The sequence below is a fragment of the Echeneis naucrates genome, chromosome 3, assembly GCF_900963305.1.
Source record: "Echeneis naucrates chromosome 3, fEcheNa1.1, whole genome shotgun sequence".
NCBI classification, from domain to species: Eukaryota; Metazoa; Chordata; class Actinopteri; order Carangiformes; family Echeneidae; genus Echeneis; species Echeneis naucrates.
The window spans coordinates 2,731,162-2,758,170 of record NC_042513.1 but is presented as its reverse complement, the minus strand read 5'-3'; the positions used below and the strand labels follow the sequence as shown (position 1 = coordinate 2,758,170).

Genomic DNA, 27,009 nt, shown 5'->3' with positions numbered 1-27,009 from the left:
TCAAAGTTGCAGAAGTTACCACAAACAACATCCGGTGGGAGCTTTTCAGTATAAAACCAGAAGCTCGGTTTGTAGCACAAATATGGATAATAATAATATTCATCATCATCATAACAATCACATGAATATAGATACAAAAGCTCGTACTCCTATTGATAATATGTATAATGAGAAAGCATGGTTTGATTAAAATAAGAACAACATTACACAAAAGACAAAGGTATGAAAAACTAAATCAAACAAAAACAAACAAAAAAAATACATGAGAATGTAAAGAGGAGGAAATTAAATAAACTAAATAATTAAATTAAAAGCTACAAGCATAACATGTTGCTTACTTACAGTCTCATTCATATTTAAGAACTCCACCGCAGCTGTCTGTGAAGGAAACCATGCCATATATACAGCAGAGGTGACAACATTTTCTCCTGTGACATTTTCCATTGACTAGTTAGATATCAAGACTAAGGCAAGTGCTGCCTCGTCCAGAGGAGTAATGTTGTGATAGGGGGCAGTGAGAACACACAAATGCCCCATTAGAATTGATCCTAGAACGTTCTTGCCATGAGGCTGTGGCACTAACCATTAATCTACCCTCCCCGGGTACTTAAGTACACATGTCAAGTTAACTTCTTAAGCTCATTAACTATTATGATGTTTTTTCAGCTATTTTTAAAACCAGAAATTTCATGCCTCCAGCAAAGCAAAAAACTTACTTCGATCCAACTGAACATTTGTGTGCAGTGCTGAAAAGGCATTAACAGTACAATACTGACACAGTTACACCAGTCCTCTCAGGAGGAATGATTGAGTTTGCGAACCTTGTACAAGACTAAATGAAAATGTAGTTCCTAATCAAAACATTTATCCAACTGAATTCCAATAAACTATATTTAAACTTCTGACTAGTGAGAAGGGGAGGCAACAAATAAAAGCCAGCAATGAAAAATTCTCCCTGCCATAACTGATGATTGTGATTATTATAGTTTAGTAGGTAATATGTTTTATATGTATATTTTCCATATGATCAAAAGATCTGAGTACTTTTACTAAACTCTAACACATTCAAGTAAAAGAGTCCCCCAAATATGACTAATTTCAGAAACTACTTTTATTTTGAAATCCCTCTCTTCCAACCGGACACTGTGATTTGGCTAGTTGCTGTGGCAACAAGGATGTCCCTCAGTCTGTCACTGTTTTGTCAGCCCGTTGCTCCCTGTGCTGCGCTGGCGACGCCACGATGGATCCAACGGAAAAAATAAAAACTCAAAAAATACACACGTGATGTTTACGAATGAGAAGGGACGCACACAAAAAGTAGTGACATCGCCAACAACCAGCGGAGTCAGCTGTTGGTGTCTCAGTAGAAAGTGTAGATCCAGTACGAGCCGTTAAATCCGTCAGGTGCTGCAGCCCCGAGGGCCAAATGCCTAAGTTAGACCGGAGCCGAGGAGCAGAGGAGCAGGAGGGGGTGGGGGCGGTGACGGAAAGCATGTGGCCCCTTTCCTCTTAAATTTCCTACAAAACAGGACGCTGCTACCAGAGAAGAAACAATATAGCTGTCATTGATCTTCATCATTAACCTTAAATTTGATAGCTGACCCCCTCCAGTCCGAGTCACTTCGCGTTTCTCTTCTTTCTTCTTTTTCAGTAAATTCAGAGTTAGGATGACCGAACTTACAAACGACAAGTCAAACAGCATTCATCATCGCTGGAGAAAATCTGCTTTGTAACTTCCCCAGCTCGTCGTTACCGGACGTTACACCGTTTTGAGTTTATTTGTAACAGTCCGTTATTTTGGTCATTTCGCTGCTATAGCAACACGCTTTAACTAACGCGACACTACCGTTTACGGGTCATAGTAGTCTGGATTTTGTTCTTTTCTAAACAAACAAAACACGATTCACCAATCTGAACACGTATTTACATTGTGTGGGATAATCTATTGACAATTTGACAAATCAACGTGTTGTGATTTTTGCTCTACAGCCAGTCTGGATCTGATCCAATGTTGCCCAGATATGAACACTGGGAAATGTCATTTTCTCGCTTTTATAAACAGAATATAAATTTCACATTTTTAAAGTGGGTTTCAAGCAAGTTAGGGCTTTAGCTTCAACTTTTTACACCAGTGAGATCTTAATTCCCCCTTAACTTTAGTACATTGCACGGATTTGTGTAACGATTGCATGAGACGGAGGTTCCCGAACTTGAGAAAACCACGGAAAGACTCAGCTTTTCTGCGTCGTCAGGAAAAACAAAAAACATGGAGACAACTGCGTCCGGATGACTAACACCCGTCGAAGAAGGTTTTCCTTGATTCAACTAGACATGACTTATAGAGAGGGCTTTGGAAATCATTTTGACACTGTTTCCATGTCTAATGTCATTATGATACCTCAGAGGATGAAAACCCTTTCATGATAATCATGGTTGAGACATTGCAATATAAATAAAATACGATACTTACTATAGATTTAACAGCCCTGCAATATATAAAATTAGAGATATTTGGGTGTAGCACCTAACCATTCCGGCATTTGGCTTTTTTTTTTTTTTTTTTACTATTATCAAAGTTTAATTCCAGATGAATTTTGATATGGGGTATTTGTCTGCTATATTTTTTTCTGAAGCTTTAAATCTATATAAAATGGTAATCAGGAATAATTTTCCTTGTTAGTGTTTTTACTCAAAGTACCAACAGCCATTTAGACAAGCAGCTGCAGTACTTAGGCCAGAATCATCGTGAGCCATTAACTGGGTTTGCATGTGACGCTCCTCCAGGCCCCGGGTTGTCTTCCACAGACACACTTAGAAGAGCTGCAAGACTTTTACTTCACTTGACACTAATATTGGCGTGTAGAAAGGCCAAGATTGTACTCTAGCGCACAATTATTAGATATGCCCCAGTGTAAATGCAGTAGACAGTACACCCAAATAATTAGTTTGTAAAATAAAAGCTAAATTCTTTAGACGCACAAATCACCGAAGGTATTAATATCAATTCCACCCTTTAATAAAATATAATTGCAAGCAAAATACACTGACATTTCTATTAATCTTCTTAGTTCTGTTGAATAAACAGTGTTTCAAGCCACCTTTACCACCGAGTAGATACCACTGATGTGTCAACTACTAAGCCAACCCAAATTGATATTTAAATTTCCATGAATGGAATTATTACACTTGCAGAAACCTATACATCAGTCTCAATGTCTAAGCCTTTTATTGGTTGTACAGTCGCATCTGTTCTCTTCTGACACACAATTAATAAATTGTCATTCAAGCTGCTACCTAGCATTGCATTGCCAATGGTACAAAAGGAAAACATTAAAACCAAAGTGGAATGGCTACACAACAGATAAAAACATTCTTTCCTTGCACTAACTTGAGACATTGTTTAGTACATATGCATCAGCTAGAGGTGTTACAGAAGGGAAGATATCTGCATAAGGTAAGCATCTATAAAGCTTTTTAAAACTAAAAGAGAACCAAAAAGGGATTTACTAACCACAGACAAAAAAGACAAAAAGGGGAGAAAAAAAAACCAAACAAACAAACAAAACAAAACAAAAAAGAAAAAAACAAAAATCCACATTGGCTGTGATTAAGGCCGGTATAATCTTCCTAAGGGGTGTCGGTCTTAAATTTTGCTGTTCTTCCATTTTTTGTTGCCACTTTGATTAGAATTCTGGAGCTCTTCAATGAAGACAATTGATATCCATGTCCTTCCAACCTTTACCCACTGGCACACAGGTATGCAACTTACCAACAGCTATATGACAATTAAGACCTGAGAGCTCAGGACGAAGAGGTGTGAAAAAAGCTGAATTGCATCAACAGTTAAAATATCTTTGTATTAAAATGTATTCAGTGGATCGGTCAACAGAAATATAGTCAGGAGAGTCTGTAATTTAGATAAATGTAGACAGTTTCGGCTACATAACAGAGCAACAAAACACCAGAGGCTTTGGAAAAGGATACTGCTCTCAATTACAGCCACTTCATACCCAATGTACTATAATGTATTTTTGGTAAGTAAATCCTTATTAAAAAATCTTTTACATTTCACCCAAGTCTTTATCCATTCACGATTAAAAGTCAAATCTTAAATTACAACAGTGATCTTTGTTGCTGTGCAGAATGCAAGTGTTTGTAATCCTAAATGCCAAGAATTAAAATCAAGGTGTGGTCATGGGTCTGGTTGTTCCTATAGGTTCACATCCATCACCGATCCATCATGCTGAGGATCATCTCAGGGGTCAGATCACCGTTGGGTGGCTGCACCTCTTGTGCCGTCCCTTCATCCTGGGACAGCTCATCCATCTGAACGGTAGACTTCACTCCTCCGATTACCACCTCCTCTGCAGCTTCTTCATTGCCGTCCTGTTCATCTTCTTCGGCTCCAACCTCCTTCTTCACAATGATGTCGTCAACCTCTCCAGTGGTCTCATCCTCCACACGGATGATAGCAGCAGCTGTTAAGAGAGTTTAAAGTAACTCAGGACTGCGTGTTACTCAAAAGGTACAAAGATATTTTTCCAGACCTTTGCAGGCATTGAGTCTCAAAGACTCTGAAAAACTGCCCAATCATCATTTCAAGTATGGCACTTACTGTCTGGCTTATTCTTTGGAGGTCGCCCACGCTTCCTTTTAACTGGAGGCTCCACAGGGGCAGGGATGGGGACAACAGGTGAAGCCTGTTCCACCTCAATTTCACTTAGCACGTCATCTTCCTCCTCTATTTCATCCAAATCACCCTCTATATATGAAAGAAGCATGATAGCACATGAATGACACTTTGCCTCAATATCACCAAGTACGCATTGGAAGTGTTCTGGTTAATGGCTTTATTACTGCAAAGAATTCAACTGTTAGCATAATTTTTTATTTGAGGCAGATTCTCTTGGTTAAGCATCTGCCTGTTGCTTTTTTAAAAAAAGAAAAATGGCTTCTTTCAACTACCCATTTCATAGAATATTTTTATGTAAATATAACTTCATGGAATATACATGATTTGCAATATAGACATTAAAATTAGTATTGAAAGTATACCTGTATCGTCGTCATCATCAATCCTAGCTTGCATCTTCCTTTTCCTTCCACGACGGCTCTTTTTGGGTGTGGGAGTTCCATTTTCTTCTCCAGGAACTTCACCTGAGCAGTTTTCAGCATGACGCAACATGGTGTTCTGTGAGGCACAAAAACAATAGTCACAACTTTGTGATATACAATTTCTTTTGAAAGTGACACCAAAATCTCCAAGCCCAATCCTACCCTGCGGGTGAATGTTTTGCTGCACTTGCTGCACACAAAAGCAGTGGGTACAAAGTTGGGATCATGATAGCGCTTGAAGTGCATGTCCAGGAGCTGCTTCTGCCGAAAGGTTTTGTCACACTGGCTGCAGGAAAATGGTTTCTCTCCTGTGTGTGTACGCTTGTGCATTATCATATGGCGTTCCTGTTGCATAATAGAGTGGACAGTCAGTCACCCAGTAACAGTTTAAAAAGATAAAACATCAGCACAAAACAGACCTGTCTGCAGCAGTAGTCGCACTGGTCACACTTGAAACGCTTCTCATTCTTGTGGGTCTTCTGGTGTTGGATGAGAGCATAGCGCTCATGAAATACAGCATCACAGTAACGACATTTCTTTCCTGTCTCAATAAATGAGTGCTGCTTCCGCAAATGAACACCTAAGACAGAAACAGCAAAGCCACATTAAAATCAGTCAGACAAATGCTACAGAAGCCTGTTGTGTGAATCAAGACATGAAGGCATCCTAAGTTCTTCAACTCAGTATGAAGATTCTTTGGATTCCAGATTGTACAGTAATTCAAAAGACATGGACCACCATGTTTAAGACACTTATATCAATGGATGCCATTCCATGACCTAGAGCTCCCAAAGAAACAAGCACCAGTGGTCCCAACACACACCCTGCTTTTCACCAGTATCTACTGACCTTAAAAACATGCACTTCAGAGCGAAAGCCATGTATCATAACTTACCAAGGTCACTCTTGCGTGCGATAACAGTATCGCAATGTGGGCAGTGAAATTTAGCCACATTCTCTGTGTGTTTCTGCAGAATGTGCATCTTCATGGTGCCGCTCTGTGTGAAACGAGCATGGCAGATGTAGCACTCGTATGGCTTTTCACCTGCAAAGAGAGAGAATAGTGATTAAGTTATAGATAAACCATTGTTTGACCACTAGAAACTAGCAAGTCTTACCTGAATGTGTCCTCATGTGTCTCTTCAACTTGTAAGTGTCTCTGCTGGCATAGCTGCACAGGCTGCACTGGAAGGGGCGTTCCCCTGTATGAGAGCGGATGTGTCTTTTCAACTTGCTCACCTGGTAAGAGAGCAACATCAATAAAAGTGGCCACAACAGGAACCATGGACAAGATTTAAATAGGATTATATAGTTTCAGATCATTTACCTCAACACTGGAATAATCACACATGGAGCACTTGAAGGGTTTCTCGTGTGTATGTTTGTAGCGACGATGACGCACCAACTCTCCACTTGTCACAAATGCCATGTCACAATCCGTGCATTTATGTGGCCGAGTGCCTAAATGATTTTAAGAAAATTTTAAATAAACTTTATTAACCTTCCCATTTTAAAACAATGATGAAGCAAGTATCCCACTATTTTTTTTCCTGGCAAGAACCAAAACTCTCCATCAAACCACCCCACAGGAGTGCCATTTAACTTGCCAGTCCATTACATGTATTATTACCTGTGTGTGTATTAAGGTGGTTTCTCAACAGTGTGACTGTTCTGAAGGCCCTTCCACACAAGTGACATTTATGTGGTCTCTCATCTGTGTGGCTTTTCATATGTCGGTCCAAGTTGGATCGCCTTGGACAAGTGTAGCTACACAGCTCACACTGGAAAGTCTTTTTTACCCCTGGAGTCAAAACAGTAGGAAAACATTAACTCAAAACTTTTCAGGACTATAAACAGGACTCTTTACCATCATTGTGTCAAGATATCTTGGCTGTAAATATATTGTGCATACACAAAATTTTTAAATCTAACCTTTTTTCTTGATTTTGGTGGGCTTTGGTGGCTTCATGTTGCCCACAACCTTCTCAGCATTAACCTCAGATAGAAGCCCTTCTTGCTGCTCTTCTTCAAAGTCATACACAGAAACATCCATGTCCCGATCACCCTCTGCATAACGTAAGCGGCTCTTCTTTCCTTTCTTTCCTTTACGAACAGTGGTAATGGGCTGGTATTCTGAATCCTTTGTCCAGTCTGGGTCATCTTCCTGAGTTCCTGAGGGTTCTACCTCTGCTGCCTCTTCCCCCTCCTCCACCTCATCCTCTCCTCTTGTCCCCTGAAGCTCATCATGGGCTGCCTGTAGCTCTTCCTGCTCTACAGTCTCCACTTCACCATTGGCCCCCACTTTAACTACCTAAAAGTAAATGTCAAAACTTCTTCTCAGAGACTGAAGGAGTTGACTGAGTATACCAAGTTCAGGAAAAAAAAAAGACTAATGTTGTCACGTAGCAACTGAGTCCTTTCTCACCTGGAAGCCCTCAGGCAAAGGAAGAGTGTGACAGATAACTGGCTCTGCATCCTTGTTAGCAGTTGATGCATCAACATAGGTGGCCTGGAGGCCTTCTGCAGTTGTTGTTGTGACTGGTACCTGAACCAGTTGAAGCTGGCTAAGACTTAGCGCTGCTCCTGCTTGCTCCTCCATGTTCACTACCTACAAAAAGAGAAACATCCTTTAAACTTGCGCAAATGACAGCAATTCACAACATACCAAATGACTGCTAATCCACCTCCACCTTAATATGTATAATAACCTGGAGTGTGATGATCTGGCCTTCATCTCCACCTGTAACAGTCACTGTACTGCCTCCTTCCAACACTTCCGTCTTCATTTGCAGCAGAGTAGGATCTAGAGCGTCCATCACTATCATCTCCATGTTACCACCCACCTCCCCTTGGGAAGGCATGGCTGTTTCTTGTATCATGGCCTCTCCCCCCTCAGGCAGGACCTTTCCATCTGCAGCCAGGGAACCAGTCTGAGTGGTCTCCATGGAAACAACCTCACCCTCCATGGCCACGGGCCAATCAACACTCTAAATAAAGGCAAAACGTATCAAAAGGTGAGCAAGACTCTAGTGGGAAATTGGTTTTTAAACAAAGTCAAGATGAGCTAAAACTGTTGTATATTAAGACACAGAAGCCATCTTAAATTACCATGCATGATGTCAAAATGGGTAAACAAATCGCCAACATCTTACATCTTTCTCATTTCTTGGAAATTAAATATGAGTAACAGTGTTATAGGACTGCAACTCAGAATTATTTTAATTGTAGGTTCATCTGTAAAAGCCAGATCATCAGTGATATAGACATAAATTTGCATATTTCAGAATGCAAAACTACAGATCAATTAGCAGTTTGGTTTGAATTTTAACAAAACCAAAGACAAAAAACAAAATAGGAATACGTCCCATCATCAATATAGACATGTCTTGAGGGTAAAAAGTACAGTAATCTCATTATATGTAATGGAGTACAAGTCTAAAGCGGTACAACACAGGATTGCTGAAGCACGGGAAGTTTACACTGTAGTTATGAGCAATTCCTGACTAGCTTAGTTCCCTCAATGGTTATAATGAGCTGTCTCCTGTTATTCTCCTACACCAACGCAAACTTAAAAAGGTTGAAATATGCTGTTTTATGCGATCTGTGCTGATTTGATATTGGTTGGAAATGTATGTTAGCCAACCGGAATTTCGCACAGTTGATCAATCGGTCCTTGCTTCGAGTCTCTTGTTGGCCTATATTAGTTTTCACTTTGTCCCATGTAGTCTGTAACTTTGTATATTGATATAGTATCAGTTTAAAAACCACATGTTGTTAACTAGTTAAACTCACGTTAGTTGGTTAACCCGAGAGGCGCGACTGTCTGAAAACAGGAAACAAAGGGAACGATAAAATGGACGTCAGGCCTGAACAAACTTAAAACAGAAACACTGGAAAAGCCAGCCATCCCTGTTCAGTTACCACAAATATCGGCCAAAAGCACTTAAACACTGAACTGAGACAGAGAGTTTGGGTTTATAGACGGATTTAGTGCATTTTGGATAACGATAGAGGGAGACAAACACCCCCCGCAAGCCGCCTGGCCGGTAAGCCCTACCGTGACACCTAGAGGCAGTCGACAGCTCCTACAAAAACGTTTCCGTGTTTGGGGGTAAAGTAGCCCATTCGCTTACCTTCGAGAACTTATTCCCTTCGTTATATTCGCTTGAAAGTTAAGCACCTTCGGCTGGTCTCCTCAGTCCCGCCGCCGTCGGCCGTAGGTGCTCTGAATCGGGCTAAAAATTTTCTCCCGCTTTACAAGAGTGGGCCTAACACAAAATGGCGGCTCTAAGAAGAAAACACGCCTGCGCGAACCGAGTGCCCGGGGGAGGGGAGGGGAAGGGAGCCAGCGGACTGTGGGTGATGGGCGCCAGATTTGAATGTAGCAGGGGGCGTGGAAACAGGGTGGGGGTGATCGATACAAACTGCCAATGAATGACTAATGACCAGTGACTAGAATAGCTCATTGTAGTCTGAGTGTGAGTCCCACAGCTCAAACAGCACACAGTCACTTTTAAATGAAGGTGCAAGTTACATTTAGCCAATACTTTTTCATACTGCCAACCACAGGAGGGCAGTATGCAGTTTGGAAGTTCAGGCCTCATTAATTAAGAGAGGCACTGAAGTACAGGCTTCATGTCTAAGGACCATGGGTGTCACTACACTTATTTTACTGGCGCATATGGCTCAGCAAAATCTACTTTGACCCAGTATAATTTAAATTTAAACCCTCTGAATTCCAAGATCAGAACAAATGTTCATGTAAATAAATATTTTCACAAAGATTAGCGTCTCAAAATGTTTACTATTCGCAGTACTTTCTGCACTATAGGAGTATTGGGATGGGGAAAGGAAGTTTGCATAGGCGCCATGTAACACACGTCCAAGATTGAAAAAAAGAGAGATGATTGGAGGCCTTGGGTTCCAGTAGGGCTTTATGTCTTGCAACACCCCTGCTCAAGACTTGATAGTTTGTACTATATGATGCCAAACCCCAGAAGGAAACATTGCACCACTGCATTTGCACATGTATTTAGTATTTGAAACTAACAATTGAACCTTTCAGTGTGGTTTCTGTGTTTTAATTGACAAAATACATTTCAGTATAATACGATGTAGTTCAGCTTCTTGGTCCACAATGAAACTCATTGTGATACATAAGAATATTAACAAGCAAAATCACTAATTCATGTTGAAGATGCACATTAGTCTAACTTAACCTATCATTGCCACATCACTGCACAAAAATATCTGAAAAATAAAAAAAGTCATCATGGTCTTTCCCTGACATATGTGAATATTTTCAGAAACAGAAAGACAAAAAAATATGATCTCTATATAGGGAAGGTGTGCCTCTTTGCCAACTTCATATTATAGCAAACTAATAGGTATCAAACCAATTAATTATATCAAATGATATAGGGATTTTTGTTATTCTGCTATCAATGGCAATGTAAATTGTGGATTTATATCAAAGTGTTTCAGACCAGGACACCCTGGTCTGATTGTTTAAATGTAAAATAATCACCCTTGGCAAAACATTTCCCATGAAACCTCACGCCCGCAGGAGGATTAGTAGTCACTCTGATACATAGAGGCTGGTGCTTATGGGTGTGTGTCTGCTTCTTATTCTATGACTTTTGATCTAACATCAGTGTCTCTAGCAATTTCCTCAGGACTATTCGGGACAGTTTCTTCTGGTACTGCTCAAACATCTCTTTTTCAGATTTCTTGAAATAATACTGTACTGTATGTACATGTGTACATTTTAGCAATAAACAAATCTACCAGGTCAGCCTGTCACACAGTATTTCAGAGCATCTTTACCGCATATAAAATAAATTATTAATTTGTTACATAACCAGTGGAACATTTTGTTCACTTCAGCAATTTCTACCTCAGTCAGTCCATCCATATGTGTTAGGATGTATTGAGGTGCATGGGTAAAACAAATGTCATTGTGGCCATCACGCTCCTGCCTTTCGAGCTCCTCGTCTTTTATCACCATCTTTTTCTGGTGGTTTTGCTCTTAGAGGGGAGGGGATGGAGGAAGGCGAGGTTCTGCTGTCAGATCTGTCAGTCTAGCCGGGCCAAGTCCCGCCCCCTCGGTGGAGGCATTACATACTGCTGAGCTCGTGCTCTTAGCAACGGTGCCTCGGCAACAGAGCCACGGCAACAGAGCTCCACGGCAACAGCGTGCCGTGTCTCCCCAATGGAGCTGCCATTGGGCGGACCAGCGCTCAGGCACTACACCCAGAGCAGACCGAGACCTCACCGACAAAAACTGAACTACCGTCCCAGCAGACCACAGGTACTGTGAAGGAGGACCGGAGAGGTTTTTTTTTTTGGGAAGAATTGCAGCCTAAGGAAAGGCTGAGGATGGGAGGGACAGAGGGGAGAGGCAGAGGGAAGGGAAGATGATGCCTGGTCCCTGCTTGAATAAGGCAGTCCTATTGTAACGGTCACCGGCTATTTGAAGAACCCGCACTCGGTATAATCTCTTTGAAAGAGCATGATGACTGTGGATGAGACAGGGTGGCAGTTTTCTCTAAATGTCTCCTCTTGATCTCACTGACAAAAGCTAGTGCTGTTTTATTTTATTTTATTTTTTTCATAGCCTTATATCAGAATGTAGACTGATCATCTTCATTTTCCCTTTGCTGATGTTGTTGTCACTGAGCTGTTAGGCTGGGGACATATAGTCACTCCCTTGAAGACAAATGGCCAGGGAGACAAAATCCAAGCTATTCTCCCTGACAGGATATCATGTAACGGTGACTTCTGCTAATTTTGTGTTCTGCAGTCTGGCTTTTATTGCTACTTGTGGGTACAGATGTTAATATAATCAGGATGATGCAACTCTGTATAGCTGCAATTTTGATATCACATTACCTACATTGGCTAAATGAATTATCCTGGTCCCACTCTACATGCACAAGCCAGTGACGCCCCTCCATTGCATGTTACTGAGCAACTGACTCCCTGGAGGGTGGTTTGTAGCATCACTGGATGAGCGATTCAAACCAAAATACACCTATAGAGGCAGAAGAAACACTAATGCCAGAACGTGTGGGTTTTGAGGGTTATGTAATAAAAAGTTATTTGCCATGGAAGTTGCTTTTCAAGAGTTTATTTGATCTTTGATTAAAAAAACCTGTGCTTTCTGCATGTGCGTGGTAATCAGGAGACAATAATTGAGAGTGAAAATGAAGTCCTTGAGCTCATGGGGCGAGTGGATGAAGGAGTGGAAGAGTTCTTTACTAAAAGAGTACTTCCTACTGATCCACTGTGAGTATCTCTGCTGCCAAATTAAGTCTTCTTTATAGTTCTTTGATATTTAGCTAATCTAAATGCCAACAGCTTAAACAGTAGTGCACCATACAACTAAATGTGCCAAGTTTATATGTATGATTATCTTTTAGGAAAAAGCAAGATGAGGAGTCTGTCACAGTACATGAAGTGGCTCCTGCCAGTTCTGTCCCTTGTCCACCCCCAACAAAAACTCTCAGGAGGAAGCTTGGTGATTTCTTCACGCTCAAAAAAAGACGAGGCTTGAAATCAGAGACAAGCCATGAGGGGCGTCCCAAAAAGGCCTCCATTGCTGATCTCATTCGCCCTCTCAGGGAGGTTGCCAGAGCTGAGAAAGAAAAAGATAAAGACAGAGTAAAGGAACAAGACAAGGAAAATGATAAGGAAAAAGCAAAGGAATATTCCAGTGTCGTCACTGGAGATTCAGCTGCTCAGGAGACACCTGCATCTTGTGCTCCAGCACTGAGGGGTGAAGCAGTGCCTCCGCGCCGAGCTCTCAGAGAGGGGAAGTCCCAGTCTCTCATTTTGCTGTCTGGATCAGCAGCAGCAGGGACTACTACTACTAATGCCAGAAATACTGCAAAGGTTAGTTAGTTGGCCTTAAAATATGTATGGATTTAGATTAATAGACAAGTTTTGGAAAGGATTCATTGTTCTATTATTGCTGATTTCAGAAACAATTTGAAGGCCAACATAGCTTTGAACAGAAACTCCATCTCATGCTCCAACGTATTGGTGTTTCTAAACAACCACAAGGAGAGATGCAGGTATGGGTATATGTGTATCTCAATGCAGGCTCTACATAGTGTTGGAGTCATTATCATTAAGAGTTGAATACCTCTTTTGTAATTGTAGAATCAGGAGGGAGAGATGAAGAAAGCGGAATCTGAAGGTACATCCCTGTATCCATTTAATATGATTAGAGTATTCTCTGCTTCAACTCGGTGTTAATGAAGGGAAATGAATCTTTGAATTGTAGTGATTTTTAACAAAATGAGAAGCTTTTTTTACATGGATAATTTTTCTTTTATAAAGATGTAATGTCTCTGAGACTGCTCGTATTGAACACACATACATATTTTAATGTTTTCTATTGAGTCTCGGGACAAATGTTATTGGTAAAATATGATGTAAATTATCTTTGTGTCTCAGGTACTATCATCGACAGTAAACCCGAGCCACCTCCTACTTTCTCAAAGCCTCGAACAATGTCAGCTTCATCGGGTAAAGTGAACACACAAAAACAAAACACTCAATCCTTCTCTCATAGGTACAGCATATGATAAAAAAAAAAAAAAAAAAAAAAAAACGTTCTTTTTTTTTTCTTAGATACAAGGCACCAAATTCGACCAAGTGTGTCAGCACATGAGTCAGCTGGGAAACCTGCTTTGCTTCCAAAGCCAGTTATCAAGCCAGCTCCACCCCCCACAACATCTGGCCGCAACACATCCGAAAATGAGCTTGCCGAAATACAGGAAGGCGAGACAAACAAACCCACTACACTCAGTCCAGCTGCAGCTACGTCTCTTTCTATAGCTTCTACCCTCACTGCTACCACCATGGAAACTGTACTGACAATCTCAAATTCAATCCCTGACTCAGCCAGTTTAAAAATTTCTCCTTCAAGTACTGTAACTCCCTCTGATACAGATATATGCACTGACTCTGTTAAACCTACTGCAGTAGCTACAACACCCACGAATATTATAGAGCTTGACAGCAAAGCCTCTGTCCCTGAGGCTAGTGCAACTACTACTGAACTAACAACCGCTACCTTGCAAACAACACTTACAAGCAGCACTACACCCCTGGAGCCCCCCACCACTGTCTCCATTACTTCCGCTTCCTTTGAGTCCATTACTCTGACCCCCTCTGTCACTTCCAACTCAACTACAATAGTTACGCCTTCCATTAACACCTCAGAAACTGTTTCTGCTCCCAGCAATGAAAGCAAGGTTTTCACAACATCAACAAATCTGTCAACTAAATTGACTTTGCCAGAGACAGATGGTATTCTCTCAGTTGATGTCACTCTTGCTGCTGGTGGTAATATAGCTCTTTCTGTCACCACAGCTTGTACAACCTCCACCAGCATATCAAATATGTTGTCAGGTTTGCGAATCACTCCCAATTCAATTACTCAAGGTAGTGAGGATTCCACATCTGCCAGCTCCACTAGCTATTCAACTTTAGTTTCCTCGGTCACTGAAACTACACCATTACCATCTAATTTAAGTGATAAAATTACAGCTACGGTTTCATTAGACACGCATGTTATCACTTCCTCCTCTCTGATCTCTGCTACCCTTTCTCCCACTAGCTCCACCTCCATGTCTGCCACCACCACCACTACTACAACTATAACATCTACAGACTTCATAAACTCTGTTTCTGTTCCCACCATTACTCCTGCAGCCACCTCTAGCCCAGTTGATCTGTGTGTTCCCTCCATTTATTCTAGTGAAACAGCTCCTCCAGGCACCACTTCCACAGCCAACAGTTCAGACTGTGCAGATACCACTTCCACCACCAGTTCAACAAAGGCAGCTGCTATTAGCTCCACATTATCGATTAACTCGGAACCTGACAATATCAACACCTCTCTCCCAACCCCTACTATCTGTGGCATCCCTGCTGCTGATAACACTGCTACTTCCCATTTGACTATTTCAACACAGTCCAATGAAAGCCCAGGCCAAGATAATAATTTACAGACATCTCTTGAAGAAAGATCCAGTACAGAGCCTGCAGAAAAGGCCACGGGTAAGTCTGATGTTACATTCATATACATACAGTCATGTATTTCTCTGCTTCAACAGGAATGTGGATGTATTTGAAAGGTTTTGTCGTTTTCCCCTCCCAGCAGCAGATGATGAGCTTGAGATGGTTCAAAACAGCAAGCAAACTGAGATAGGTGAAAAGAAGAGTGTTGTCGATGGTGGGAAGAGGAGTGAGACTGAAAAACCAATGCTGGTTTGCAGCAAAGAAACAAAAATAGAAGTGCAGGAGGAAAGTGTGAACGCTGAAGAAGACACAAAGGAAGAATTTCCATCAGGGAAAGACAATGAGTAGTGCAGCAATGAAGGTATGGTAGAGGGTCAAGAACAAGAAACTAAGTCAGTGAGTGAGAAGTGACAGGAGAATTTAAATAAACGCTAATACGGGACCAACTACTGTGACAGGGGCAGGAGAGTCCACAGTAAAGGGGAAAGGGGGAACGATCCATGACACTTCCTACAGGGACAACCACATTACAGCAGCACACCACAAAATGTGGGCCACTGGACCAAAGAACTGAGATCCCCTTGGTGTGATTTAATCAACAAATCCAGCAGTGTCTTTGTCTCTCTTTTTTTTTTTTTTAAACTTATGTTTGACTTTTTTGCATTGCACGTATGATTATGTACCATAAAAAACTACTGTGGTAAATGACACCATGTTTACAATAGATGGACAAAAGACATAGATATTACTATTAAATATCTGGAATATTGAATTGACCCGAGTCTTTCCCTCTTTTTGGATGTGTAATTCATTGTTACTTGATGTGTTTTGTTCTTCAGTTGTCATGGAGATAGGTTGGTTTAAGGTAGTGTCCAATTTGAATAGAATAATTGGACTCAATCTACTGAGAGAGTTTGTTGAAAGCTCTCAGCATCAAGGTTGAAAATCAACAAATTCAGGCTAGGAGGAACCATAAATATAAAGTATCCTTCCTACAACAAAATATTGTGAGAGTGTTCCCTTTTTCCATTGATTTACTCAGTTCACCAACTCGCCCATTGGGCTCGATCTTATTTGCACAGTTGTCAATGCTTATTATACCTATAGGAACAATGCATATTTCCCTTGCTGCAAATTGGAGAAAATATTTTGGGTCCATTTTTACAAAATTTTATACAAATGTCTACTAGAGTAAAATTTATAACAACACTACCTCTAAATATTACACACACTGTAAGTAAAAGCCAATGGTGACGGAAAACAGTTTTTAATATATTAGGTATTCAAGCAGGTAGCAATAAAATGTCTGCAGGAAGGGAACTACAGAAAACGTTTTTTGTAGGGGATCGCTGTGGATACAACATAGAAGTAAAATTCACGAAATTAAAGCTTTTTTTATGTGGATGCAGTGTTCCCATGCTATGGTCTGCAGTCCATAGAAAAGCTTCAAGTCACTCATTCGCGGAGCTCTTTTGCTCGATAGAAAGTACATGTCAATGTGACCATCACTTAGAGATAGTTCAATCTTGCAACAAACAGAAAACACCGTCAGTGTGTGTATTTTTTGTTGCTTAAATGTGTTCAGTTTTTTTCCCTCATCCGAACCAGCAGGTGTCGCTGCACCAAGTGGGAACACTTCCCGAAATACCCTTCACCCGGAAGAGGAGGACCGACCGAAGGGAACGGACGGAACAGAAACTGTTGTGAATTGTCCGCCGAATCACAGAGGGATTTGTTGCCCTCCTTTCTTCGATCATCCAGCGAGTCATAAACTCACCTCCCTCTGAAGCACCTTTCCCGGCAGGTTCAGTGTCGTCGTGCTCCCGTTAGACATGTCGGTGGTGCCTCCGAGTCGCCCGTCCACAGGCTGGCCGCGCGGTGGAGCCGCTCAGTTCGGGAACAAATACATCAGCGGGCCCGCTAAACCGCTCACCCTGGAGAGGACCATCAACCTGTGAGTTCATGCGCTGCAGAACATATGATCCCTAAAGCATGCTATCTACATGTGCCGGTCATCAACCTACACCACCCTGCCCTATTAGCTCAATTAGCTAATTGTTTCTGAGTGAAAACAGTAATACAGAAAGCTATCCATCATCACTCCACATTGTTACTGATTACTCGCAATTGCGTGAGGTAAAAAAAAAAAAAAACGACTAATGGTGAAAATAATTTTCCTTTGCAGTTATTTAGAACTCCCCGTTTTCACAATTTTTGCCAAGTGACTGTTCATATTTGTGTTTTTGTTTCAGATACCCTCTAACCAATTACACATTCGGCACCAAGGAGCCTCTTTATGAGAAGGACAGTTCAGTAGCCGCTAGGTTCCAGCGGATGCGGGAGGAGTTTGACAAAATGGGAATGCGGAGGACAGTGGAAGGTGTCCTCATTGTCCATGAGCACAGGCTGCCACACGTCTTACTCCTGCAGCTGGGCACCACTTTCTTTAAATTGTGAGTAGCTGGTGTCCAGAGACTCTTTTCTTAATCAGCACAAGTGGTTTTAGGTGGGATGTAGGTCTGACCATCTGCTGCTCTCCTGCAGGCCCGGAGGAGAGCTTAGTCCCGGAGAAGATGAAGTGGAGGGTTTGAAACGCCTGATGACAGAGGTAGTTGTCTCACCGGACATTTGTGGCTTCCTTTTGCTGCGATGACTGTGGAGTTTATATATATATATATATGAACTTATGTTTGAATATTAGATACTCGGGCGGCAGGATGGTGTGAAGCAGGACTGGGTGATTGATGATTGCATCGGCAACTGGTGGCGCCCCAACTTCGAGCCTCCACAGGTTAGTCCACATTTGAGGATTTAATCAAATGAAGGGACTAGTTTTGATTTTTGATTGAGATTGAGATATTTCACATATTGTATTTGAAAGCACTTTAGCATTACTACTCACCCAAACATAAATTAATCTGTCCACTCACTCTTGTATAGTACAATTCTTGAGTTAGGGATTCATATGAATTTGTAAACCTTTTTAAGACTTAATTGCAGTCACACTTACTTATACTTACACTTGTTGTCTAAGTAACATAAAAATTAAATTATGAATTTGAGGTTCATGTCATTCTTAAAGAAAATGGTGTGACAATGTGCAGTCTCGGAAAACTTTGTTCAACACACCAGTTGCCATTATTTGCTTCTTTAAGACTGAGTGAAATATGAAAATGTGCTCTGAAGCCATAGCTGAATTCCTCGTATTCATGAACATTCAGAGACAACTGATATAGCTGTGCATACTAATGTCAACTAATCTGAAGTTTTTTTTGTCTTGCAGTACCCCTATATTCCAGCTCACATCACCAAGCCTAAGGAGCATAAGAAGCTGTTCCTGGTCCAGCTGCAGGAAAAAGGTCAGAATATCAGAATATAACTTGTTAAATCGTTTAATTGAATGCACGGATATAAATGAAAGTAAACTGAACACACAAGTAAATTCTCACCTACCATTGTTTCTTTTGTTGAAGTTTGTTATTGATTTTTCTACAGCGCTGTTTGCTGTCCCTAAGAATTATAAACTGGTGGCAGCACCATTGTTTGAACTGTATGACAACGCTCCTGGATATGGACCAATCATTTCCAGTCTACCCCAGCTATTGAGCAGGTACAGTTTAGTCTTTTTCATGACCAGTTTCTAAATAGCCCAAATTGAACTGAAAACGGTTTTATTCGTTTCAGTGTAACACTCATTGAATTAGAGCAGTGACAGCACTTGGTCATCGGCCTAAATAAATTGAATATATTGGCAGCAGGGAGACATGCAATGCTTGCCTGCTTGGCACAGAGGAGCTATTTATTCAGTTACGGAATCTGCAACACACCCTTTGTTTATGGGCCAGAAAATTAAAGGATGTATACATGCAGTAATTTGCAGATAAGGATTGGACTGAAACAAAAAAAAATTATATCCAAATGGTTTAAGGTCAGATTCACTGTGACACCACAATATTTTGTAAAAAGACTTCAGACCATTTATCAATGCCATAATTCAGGAAAGGGAGATTATCAACATATTTCGTGGTTGGTTGAGGCAAACTATAATATATAATAGACTATAATTGTAGGTTAAAAATTTGCCATGCCATTACAGTGTAAATTGTTATTCTTAAACAGATGTTTTGAAAAACCCTAACCATAATTTCTTTTTCTAGGTTCAACTTTATCTACAACTAACCCGTGGCCCGTGTTAACAAGAGTCTGGCTGTCTCTGTGAGTGCAGTCCAGGTTAAGGCTGAAGATGAGAAAAGGACTACTTTCTGGCTTAACATTCACAAAAGAAAAACTTGTCATGTTAGGTAAATTGAGAATACACAAGAGGGGTTTATACTGTTATTAGAAAAACATGAATTGTCAAGTGTCTTTCCTTTCTTTTTTTTTCTTTTTTTTTAATCTGTCTTCAGAAACTGCTCGTTTTTGTAGTGTGCAAGTTCCATTTTCCAGTGTGATCAGGATCCGATTTTATGTTGTCTCAGAGGAGGCCAGTGTTTGATTAAACAAACTACAATGTAAGTTTCCTATTGTCTTAACCTGTATCAGTGCTAATTGTGTGAGGTTTTGTTTTTTAATAAAGTGGTCCTTTGTGTGTGTTTTTACAAAAAGGGACTGGCTCTTACTAAATTTCAAAATATAATAACAAATAGCACTCAGGGAAGTGATTAAAACATTTGGGGAGGGGGGGGGGTTAAATATCATGAAATTATAGTTTAAGAGGAAAGCACAAAATTGCTCATGAAGGACAAATGCTAAATAAAGATATATACAGCAGAGGAGCGGTCACAGTGATCAAACATTATAGTTAGGTGAATGTTAAAATCAATATCTCAATCTGAAGCTCATGGCCCTAAAATGTTAACAGATAAGATAAAAAAATTGTGAATCTGAATTATTGCTGCAATTTTGAGGTGTTTAGTAAGAGCAATGGCCATTGCTTCTATGAATCAACGGTTACATGACCTGAGTTGTAATAGTCTTTTACTGCAACACAAAATTCAACATTCATGGTGACTTTAGAAAGATGCATTATTTGTTTGTGCTGTACATGAGGAATGAAAAAGCTCTGGTACAATTGTGTTACAGTGAAGCAACAACCTATCTGCTGACCCTGAGACACAAAGTTCATTCACCTTAATAAATTTGAGTGATCGCTCCCCGTCTGATTGTAACCTGAATGGTACAATATCCATCCTTTCTCTAAACCACTTACCCTGTTCAGGGTGGTAAGGTGCTACAATGGTCCCAGCACACACTAAGCTACATTACTATGCTTAATACCATGTGCATATGTAAGGTCAAATCAGATGGGGACAAATTATTCTAACCTCCTGTTTCACATTACAATATTGGCGTATTTTGCCAATATTGTAATGTGAAACAGAAACAACTTTTCAAGAAAAACAGTAAAAGATCCCAAAAGTCATATTTTTTGGTTCCCATAACCTACATTTGTGAGAGCTAAATAAGTTAACTAATAGGAATTAAACATACAAAGGAGAAAAATGTTGGATAGCTGTTCTACCCCTAAAAAATTGGACAGTTCGATCGATTTTGTTGATTCTCCTATCTGTTCATTTAACCTTAATATACGACTGAAGAAAAACATGTTGTAAATCTTGTAAATCGCGGATTCTCCTCCTTCATATCTGCTCAAAACTACAGCTGTAGTATTAGTCTTGTCCGGTTTTCGAAGTTGCCTGACAGTCTGTACTCGGGGCAGACCTCGATAAATTTTCATAACGTCATCTGTCCGCGACACCTGGGCCGTTTCATACACATACATGTTTTCTGTCTGCACGTTGTTAAACCGCTTTAAAACTGTTAAAGCTCTGTAAACACCGAATAATTTCCACCATGGCTTCCAAGCGACGACAGAACGAGGGCGGGAAAACTGACACGAAGAAGAAGAAGCAGAAGAAGCGCGAAGAAACGGCTGAGTTTAGCTCTGTCATTGAGGACGAGCAGGTTAAGAGTGAGCTGAAGGAAGCGTGGAGCCGGAGGAGCCGCTGTAGCCTGGGTGAGGCTGGACACAAGTAAACAAAATCTCAGGCCCCCTGCTCTTAAATGAACACACAGTAAATCAAACATTATCTGACAAAACTGTTTAGTCTTCTTCTTCTTCACAAACTGGACTCAAAGTGCGCTATTTCCATTATTTCGGGTGTACACACTTGTAGCTGCATACACGGCTGCGCGTAACTATATTTATTTTATTTATTGTTGTTTTAGTTAAATACTTTTCTACGCTTTTCCACAGGTACACATTTCCCTACGTTTCCACATTTAATAATGTACATATTTCACTTCTGTCCTGAATGTTCTGTTGGGAGAACCTTCGAGACAAACAATTTCCTCCCGATGATCAATAAGGTGATTCTGATATTTGATGATATTTTTCTCTACTTTTCTTACCATCAAACAGCATTATGGAATCGCAGCCCCTGAAACTGTCCTGTAAATTTACTGTAACCTCTGATATTTTCTACATGGTTTTTCTTATGGGATCCACTTTTCTTAGTATTTTTTAAGGTAAACATATCATTTTCGGTTTCCTCTCACACTTTGACCAAAGACTGGTTTTGTACCAGCTCTGAGCCAGTAGAGGTGATCACAGTCGGACCAATGTGAATATGTTGGCTGATAACACTTTTTATTTGTTTGAGGTATCTTTTTTCTTTTTTTTTTTTTTTTTTTGCTGGCTGACAAGTTTATGCATTAGCTGTAGAACCACATTAGTCAGTATATCAGATTTATTTATTCAGTAAAAAAAAAAAAAATCAATGGATTGTTATTGGTTAAAAACTAATGCTACCTAATTTTGTTAAGCCATTGTGATGTGTGAAAGAGCGCAGTTGAACATGTTTTCCTAATATTTCTTTGCAGGGGATCTGGAGTTGGACTGCCACCCTTTCCCTCACTGCATTATCAAGAACTTCCTCAGCAAAGAGACCTTTGTAGAAAACCTGCAAAGAGAACTGTTGGGGCTCAACTTCCACGAGAAATCAAACGATCTCTACAAATTTAAACAGGTGACCCTCAAACTGGTCTCTCACTCATTTATTCCAGTGGGTTTGTGCTATCAGATGTTTCACTTTGACCTTGTTAATGTTTCCTCCCAGTCAGATGACTTGAAGAAGAGAACAGACCCACACATCACAGGATTGAGGTGAGACAAAGCCCCACTTGTTGTGTTAAAGTTATTAGGTGCATAGCTATTTACAAAGGTGTAGCTGGAATATTCACTGTTTTGGTGATTTGCGAGGTAGTTAATTTTTGCCACTGCAGTTCTAATTGCAAGCCCATCACATTTTTACATGAAGGAGCCAGATCCTTAGAAACTTTTTGAGGTGTATGAATAATCTCCACTAGGTGGAGCCAGAGTTTATCTGTCTCATAATTATAAGTATAATTTCTTAATTTGGAGTTGATGAACCTCAGTTAGAATTAACTTTTGCAATTTACAGTAAACATGATGGAAGCTTTAATCTGCTGCTGTCAATTACTTGACAGCATAACATAGTCAAGGAAACCCTCCTTTGAGAGGAAAGATCATCTTGTGTCAAGTGACTCAAGTTTCTGAATTTGTTACTGAACAAAAAGGAAACAAGTCATTACTACTTGAGGCTTTTAAAGAAAACAAAACAAATCTGTTAGTAATTATGGAGCATGTGCACCTGTAAACACCTTTTAGAGTCACAAATTCCCCACATATCAGATTGTACAAACCTTTTCTTAATTTACACAGTCTATATATAGTATAATGGTGAAAAGAATAGAATGGTGAATAGAACAAGCTGTGGTCACAGTGGGGACACTGCAATGTGTAATTTCTTCCTACTTATTTGTGATTGCATGACAACAAACCTGCTGGAGACATAAAGCCCAGGAGGATTCACACAATAATTAAATGCACAGTAACGGCCTCCTATTGTCATCATCTATTATTTATGTCACAACAAAATGTCACACAAGGCTTTTGGGCTGCTTAACAATGTGTCTGTCTGGTGAAGAATCGAAAATACTGTGCTAAAGATTCAGGTTTATGTACAAGACAATACAGAATTTCACTGAATATTTCACAGTATATATTTTTCTCCATCACTGTTTTCAGGGCGGCTCTGTTTGGCCGTTTCCGTTCTTGGCTCAGTGATGTGTTGGATGTTGAACTGGATCCCACAGTGGATATTTCTTGTGCAAGATATGAACACACAGGTGAGCTTGGTGTCAAAACACTTTTATCATCAGGTCATCCAGAATAGTTTTTATTTCTTTTGATGATTGTAATCTACTGCCTTTTTTAAAGCATATCTCATCCTGTCATTTGTGCAGATATTCTTTTGTGTCATGATGATGAGTTAGAGGGAAGACGTGTGGCTTTCATTCTGTATCTTGTGCCTCCATGGCAAAGCAGTGATGGAGGAACCCTAGATCTTTACACAACAGATGGTGAGTATTCCAGTTTGCGTATGCATTGTTTGCATTGAGACTTGCATGTTTCTCATCTTTGTCATCAGATCATTTCCAGCCACAGAGTATAGTGAAGTCACTCGTCCCTTCTTGGAACACATTCGTCCTCTTTGAAGTTTCTCCAGTGTCATTTCACCAAGTAAGAATCTTCTGTACTTTAGAGTCAGGCTATCTGCAGCTCTTAAGGTCATAAGACTCACTGATTTAAGTTTACTCAAAGGCCTTTTCTGTATTGTCCTATTAAGAGATGGAAAATCCTGGCCTGATGATCCCAAAGTTATTTTCCCCTCACCTCACAAAACAGGTTAATTATTTTTGAATGCATCCATTCGTCCATTTTCTGCTGAGGGAATGTTAAGTTATAAGTAAATATGACCTGATTGAACTGATTGTTTTATAGTTCCAGAAAACAGTGACCAAACTGTGGAAAATATCTAAAGAAATGAACGTTTTAAATTGCTCTTGGTAAATTGGTCTTCTATCACTGTGGAAAAAAACAGTGGAAACAATTTAATTCGCTGCTTTACCTCAGAAGAAACTGTAATTGTTAATCTGCGTGTGTTATGGTTTTTCAGGTGTCAGAAGTTTTGTCACAGGATAAGTGTCGTCTGTCCGTGAGTGGCTGGTTTCATGGACCCTCTCTGGAACGCCCTCCTCGACATACAGAGCCCCCTGTCCCAAGGAGTCCACACTTACCACGAGATGTGGGTTGTTGACATTTTAGACATAGAGCTTTATATTTTGAGCATATTCACTTGCTTTCTTGTTAAACTTAGCAGAGAAGATAGATAGCATTCTCATTCTGGATGATAATTGAATGAAGCTGATACCAGCAGTAAGTTAGCTTAGCATAAAGGCTGGAAACAGGGGGAGAGTTTTTAGCTTTGCATAGGCTAAGGTAATACAGTTCAACATCGTTTTATTTTTTTTATCATGCTGTATCTTTGTTGTTGTTTTTTATCTCAACAAAATCGGATATATGTGAAAACAATGTAGTGCAATTTTAAAGATTTTCGTCAAAAGTACTCTAAACTGTAAGACCAGTTCTGAGATAGAAGCCTTACATTGTTGATTGTTTTATGTGTCCATGACAGGAGACGCTGCTGCTGGAATGGGTTAATCCAATATATTTGGACATCTCCTATCAAGAACAGATCCAGGAGGAGTTTGAAGACAGCTCTGAAATTCAGCTCAAAAAATTTCTCAAAGTAAGATCTTTTTCCCTCTGCGTCAACTTTTCCACAAGTTGTTGTTACCATTTGTTTTTGTCTGCAGGAGGAGAAGTTTAAGGAGGTGAGTGAAGCTCTGAGACACGCTCAGATTCAGTGGATGAAGAGAGGTCCACCTGATAAGAGGTATTTTATATTTCACATTTCATGTGCCTTATAAACATTTAGTCTTGTTTTTTTTTTTTATTTTCTATTTCGTGTTGTATAGCATGTTTTTAAGACTTGACTTTGTCCATTCAGGTGCTATGAAGTGGCTTCTCCGGCCACTTTACCTGAGTGTGTAAGCGTATGCTGGGAGCTGCTTCGATCAGAGGCATTCTTCCTGCTTCTTTCCAACTTCACTGGCCTTCGATTGCACTTTCTGTGTCCAGCTGATGATGACGAAGACAATGAAGATGGGAAAAAGAAGAAACACGAGAACACAGGGGATGGAGAAGCCACAGGGTCTTCGACCAAATCCCCATCAGCAAATGCAAGCAGTGACAAAGGTTTGTTTCACTGACATTTTTTTTTTCCCAGCCATGTTTACAAATCTTAACCTGTTTACTTTCTTTAGAGCTGAGTACGCCTGTATGTTGTGGTGAACTACGTCGATGGTCTCATGGTAGTTACACTCTGTTGCACGATGGAGAGGCAGCGCGGGCAGAGTATGCCCTGGATCTTGTTTTACCATTTGGCTGTGCAGGTGAAAAAAAAATTCACACACAATGACACACACATGCACATAAGAGCAAAGTGTCAATGTTGTATGAAATTGTTTCATAGACTGGCAATCAGAGTATGGGGGCTTCACATGTTATATTGCTACTGAAGAGGATGAGGAGGTGAGTACTAATCAGAGTATGAAGTGCAGTTCTTTGTGAGAAACAGAATTTATCACTGTCTTCTTTTTAGCTCTTGACAGTGTATCCAGAGGACAACTCCCTCGCTCTCATCTACAGAGACAAAGAAACCCTCAAATTTGTCAAACATGTCAACCATAAAAGCTGCTCTGATTCTTCTGGCAGCTCAACCTGCAGAACATTTTATGACTTTTGTTTTGTATATTATGAATAAATATACATATCTGTCATGTGGGTTTCCTGGCATCTGTATTTACTCTTCTTTATGTGATGAAATGAAATTCATCGTCCTAGGTATTTCTGGTGGATCATATGTCACTCGTTTAGTGTGCATTCATTTCATTCTAAGGGAAAATTTTAGATTTTTAAAGACTTAAATTGTCTCTGCTGTTAGGGCAGTTGACACTAGTGTGCAAGAGGTGAGACAGACTTCCCAATTCAGTTTACTCAAACAGTGAAACAGTCTGATTCATGTCCTGGATTTTTTACATTTATTTATTTATTTAATTAAATTACTTAGAAATTTAACTTCTAAGAATTTGAACTCAACATGATCCGTGGTGGGCAACAGGGCAGCATACTGGTTAGCGCTGTTACCCCACAACAAGAAGGTTGCGGGTTCGGTTCCCATGCCCAGGGCCTTTCTGCACAGAGTTTCCTCCCACCATCCAAGGATATGCATGTTTAGGTTAACTGGTGACTCTAAATTGTCTGTAGGTGTGAGTGGTTGTTGGTCTCTGTCTGTCTCTGTGTGTTGGTCCTGTGATGGTCTCGTGACCTGTCCAGGGTGAACCCTGCCCATGCTCAATGTGAGCTGGGGCCTCCTTCTGCTGCCCCGGTGACCCAGAAACAGATAAGCAGTAGAAAATGAATTAATGAGCAGTGATGAAAGTGTTTATTCTTGTCTTGTGAGAAAAGGGAGCACGTACTCTTCTTTGAATGTATGAGCATTAGGCCAAACCTTCAAAATAACTCTCAAGACAAAATTAATCTGGTATTTTGTCATGCAAAATAGCATCTGCTATTCCTTAATGATTGCCTAGAAAGAATGCATAATGAAATGCAGTCACTAGTATTGTAACTAATAATTATTTTCACTTTAACAGTGTTTGATCAACAGTTCATACCCAAAGAAAAACAACCATTGGATCTGACAGGTTGAAGTCAACAAATTCCTAGATTCTTGGCTAAGATATTATTTAAATAAGTAATTCAACTATCAAAATTTTCTTTAAATTAGCTAATTGACTTCTTACTACAGCACTGGTACCGAAAGTTTCCATGTAAATTTGGGTAATTAGTTGTCACATGGACTGTCAATGCTT

At 40.2% G+C, this 27,009-nt stretch overlaps 3 protein-coding genes across 6 annotated transcripts; 2 read left to right on the top strand and 1 right to left on the bottom strand.

Annotated features, from left to right (window-relative positions):
• Positions 1-2,998: 2,998 nt before the first annotated feature.
• On the bottom strand, positions 2,999-9,388 carry LOC115040754 (transcriptional repressor CTCF-like). Its single transcript, XM_029497765.1, has 13 exons — positions 9,249-9,388; positions 7,824-8,102; positions 7,541-7,723; positions 7,048-7,426; positions 6,746-6,916; positions 6,443-6,576; positions 6,234-6,354; positions 6,011-6,160; positions 5,535-5,695; positions 5,278-5,460; positions 5,056-5,191; positions 4,616-4,762; positions 2,999-4,478 (listed from the first exon to the last, which is right to left on the bottom strand). The coding sequence occupies exons 2-13, from the start codon at positions 8,079-8,081 to the stop codon at positions 4,228-4,230; spliced, it is 2,274 nt and encodes a 757-aa protein (XP_029353625.1). The 5' UTR covers positions 8,082-8,102; positions 9,249-9,388; the 3' UTR covers positions 2,999-4,227.
• A 7,428-nt stretch (positions 9,389-16,816) lies between these two features.
• nudt21 (nudix hydrolase 21) lies at positions 16,817-19,745 on the top strand. Its single transcript, XM_029498277.1, has 7 exons — positions 16,817-17,101; positions 17,400-17,600; positions 17,692-17,755; positions 17,849-17,938; positions 18,431-18,506; positions 18,643-18,757; positions 19,305-19,745. The coding sequence occupies exons 1-7, from the start codon at positions 16,980-16,982 to the stop codon at positions 19,324-19,326; spliced, it is 690 nt and encodes a 229-aa protein (XP_029354137.1). The 5' UTR covers positions 16,817-16,979; the 3' UTR covers positions 19,327-19,745.
• Positions 19,746-20,910: 1,165 nt separating this feature from the next.
• ogfod1 (2-oxoglutarate and iron-dependent oxygenase domain containing 1) lies at positions 20,911-25,908 on the top strand. 4 transcript variants are annotated; one of them, XM_029498171.1, is made up of 14 exons: positions 20,911-21,163; positions 21,749-21,759; positions 22,041-22,175; positions 22,266-22,312; positions 23,258-23,358; positions 23,476-23,592; positions 23,661-23,752; positions 24,189-24,317; positions 24,708-24,821; positions 24,889-24,968; positions 25,083-25,330; positions 25,399-25,527; positions 25,608-25,666; positions 25,737-25,908. In XM_029498171.1, exons 1-14 carry the CDS (start codon positions 21,001-21,003, stop codon positions 25,896-25,898), a joined length of 1,587 nt encoding a protein of 528 aa, XP_029354031.1. In that variant the 5' UTR covers positions 20,911-21,000; the 3' UTR covers positions 25,899-25,908. The 4 variants fall into 4 exon arrangements, with proteins under 4 accessions (XP_029354031.1, XP_029354030.1, XP_029354029.1 ...); XM_029498170.1 differs by lacking the exon at positions 21,749-21,759 and having other exon boundaries at positions 20,911-21,154; positions 22,030-22,175; XM_029498169.1 differs by lacking the exon at positions 21,749-21,759 and having other exon boundaries at positions 22,030-22,175.
• Positions 25,909-27,009: the final 1,101 nt, after the last annotated feature.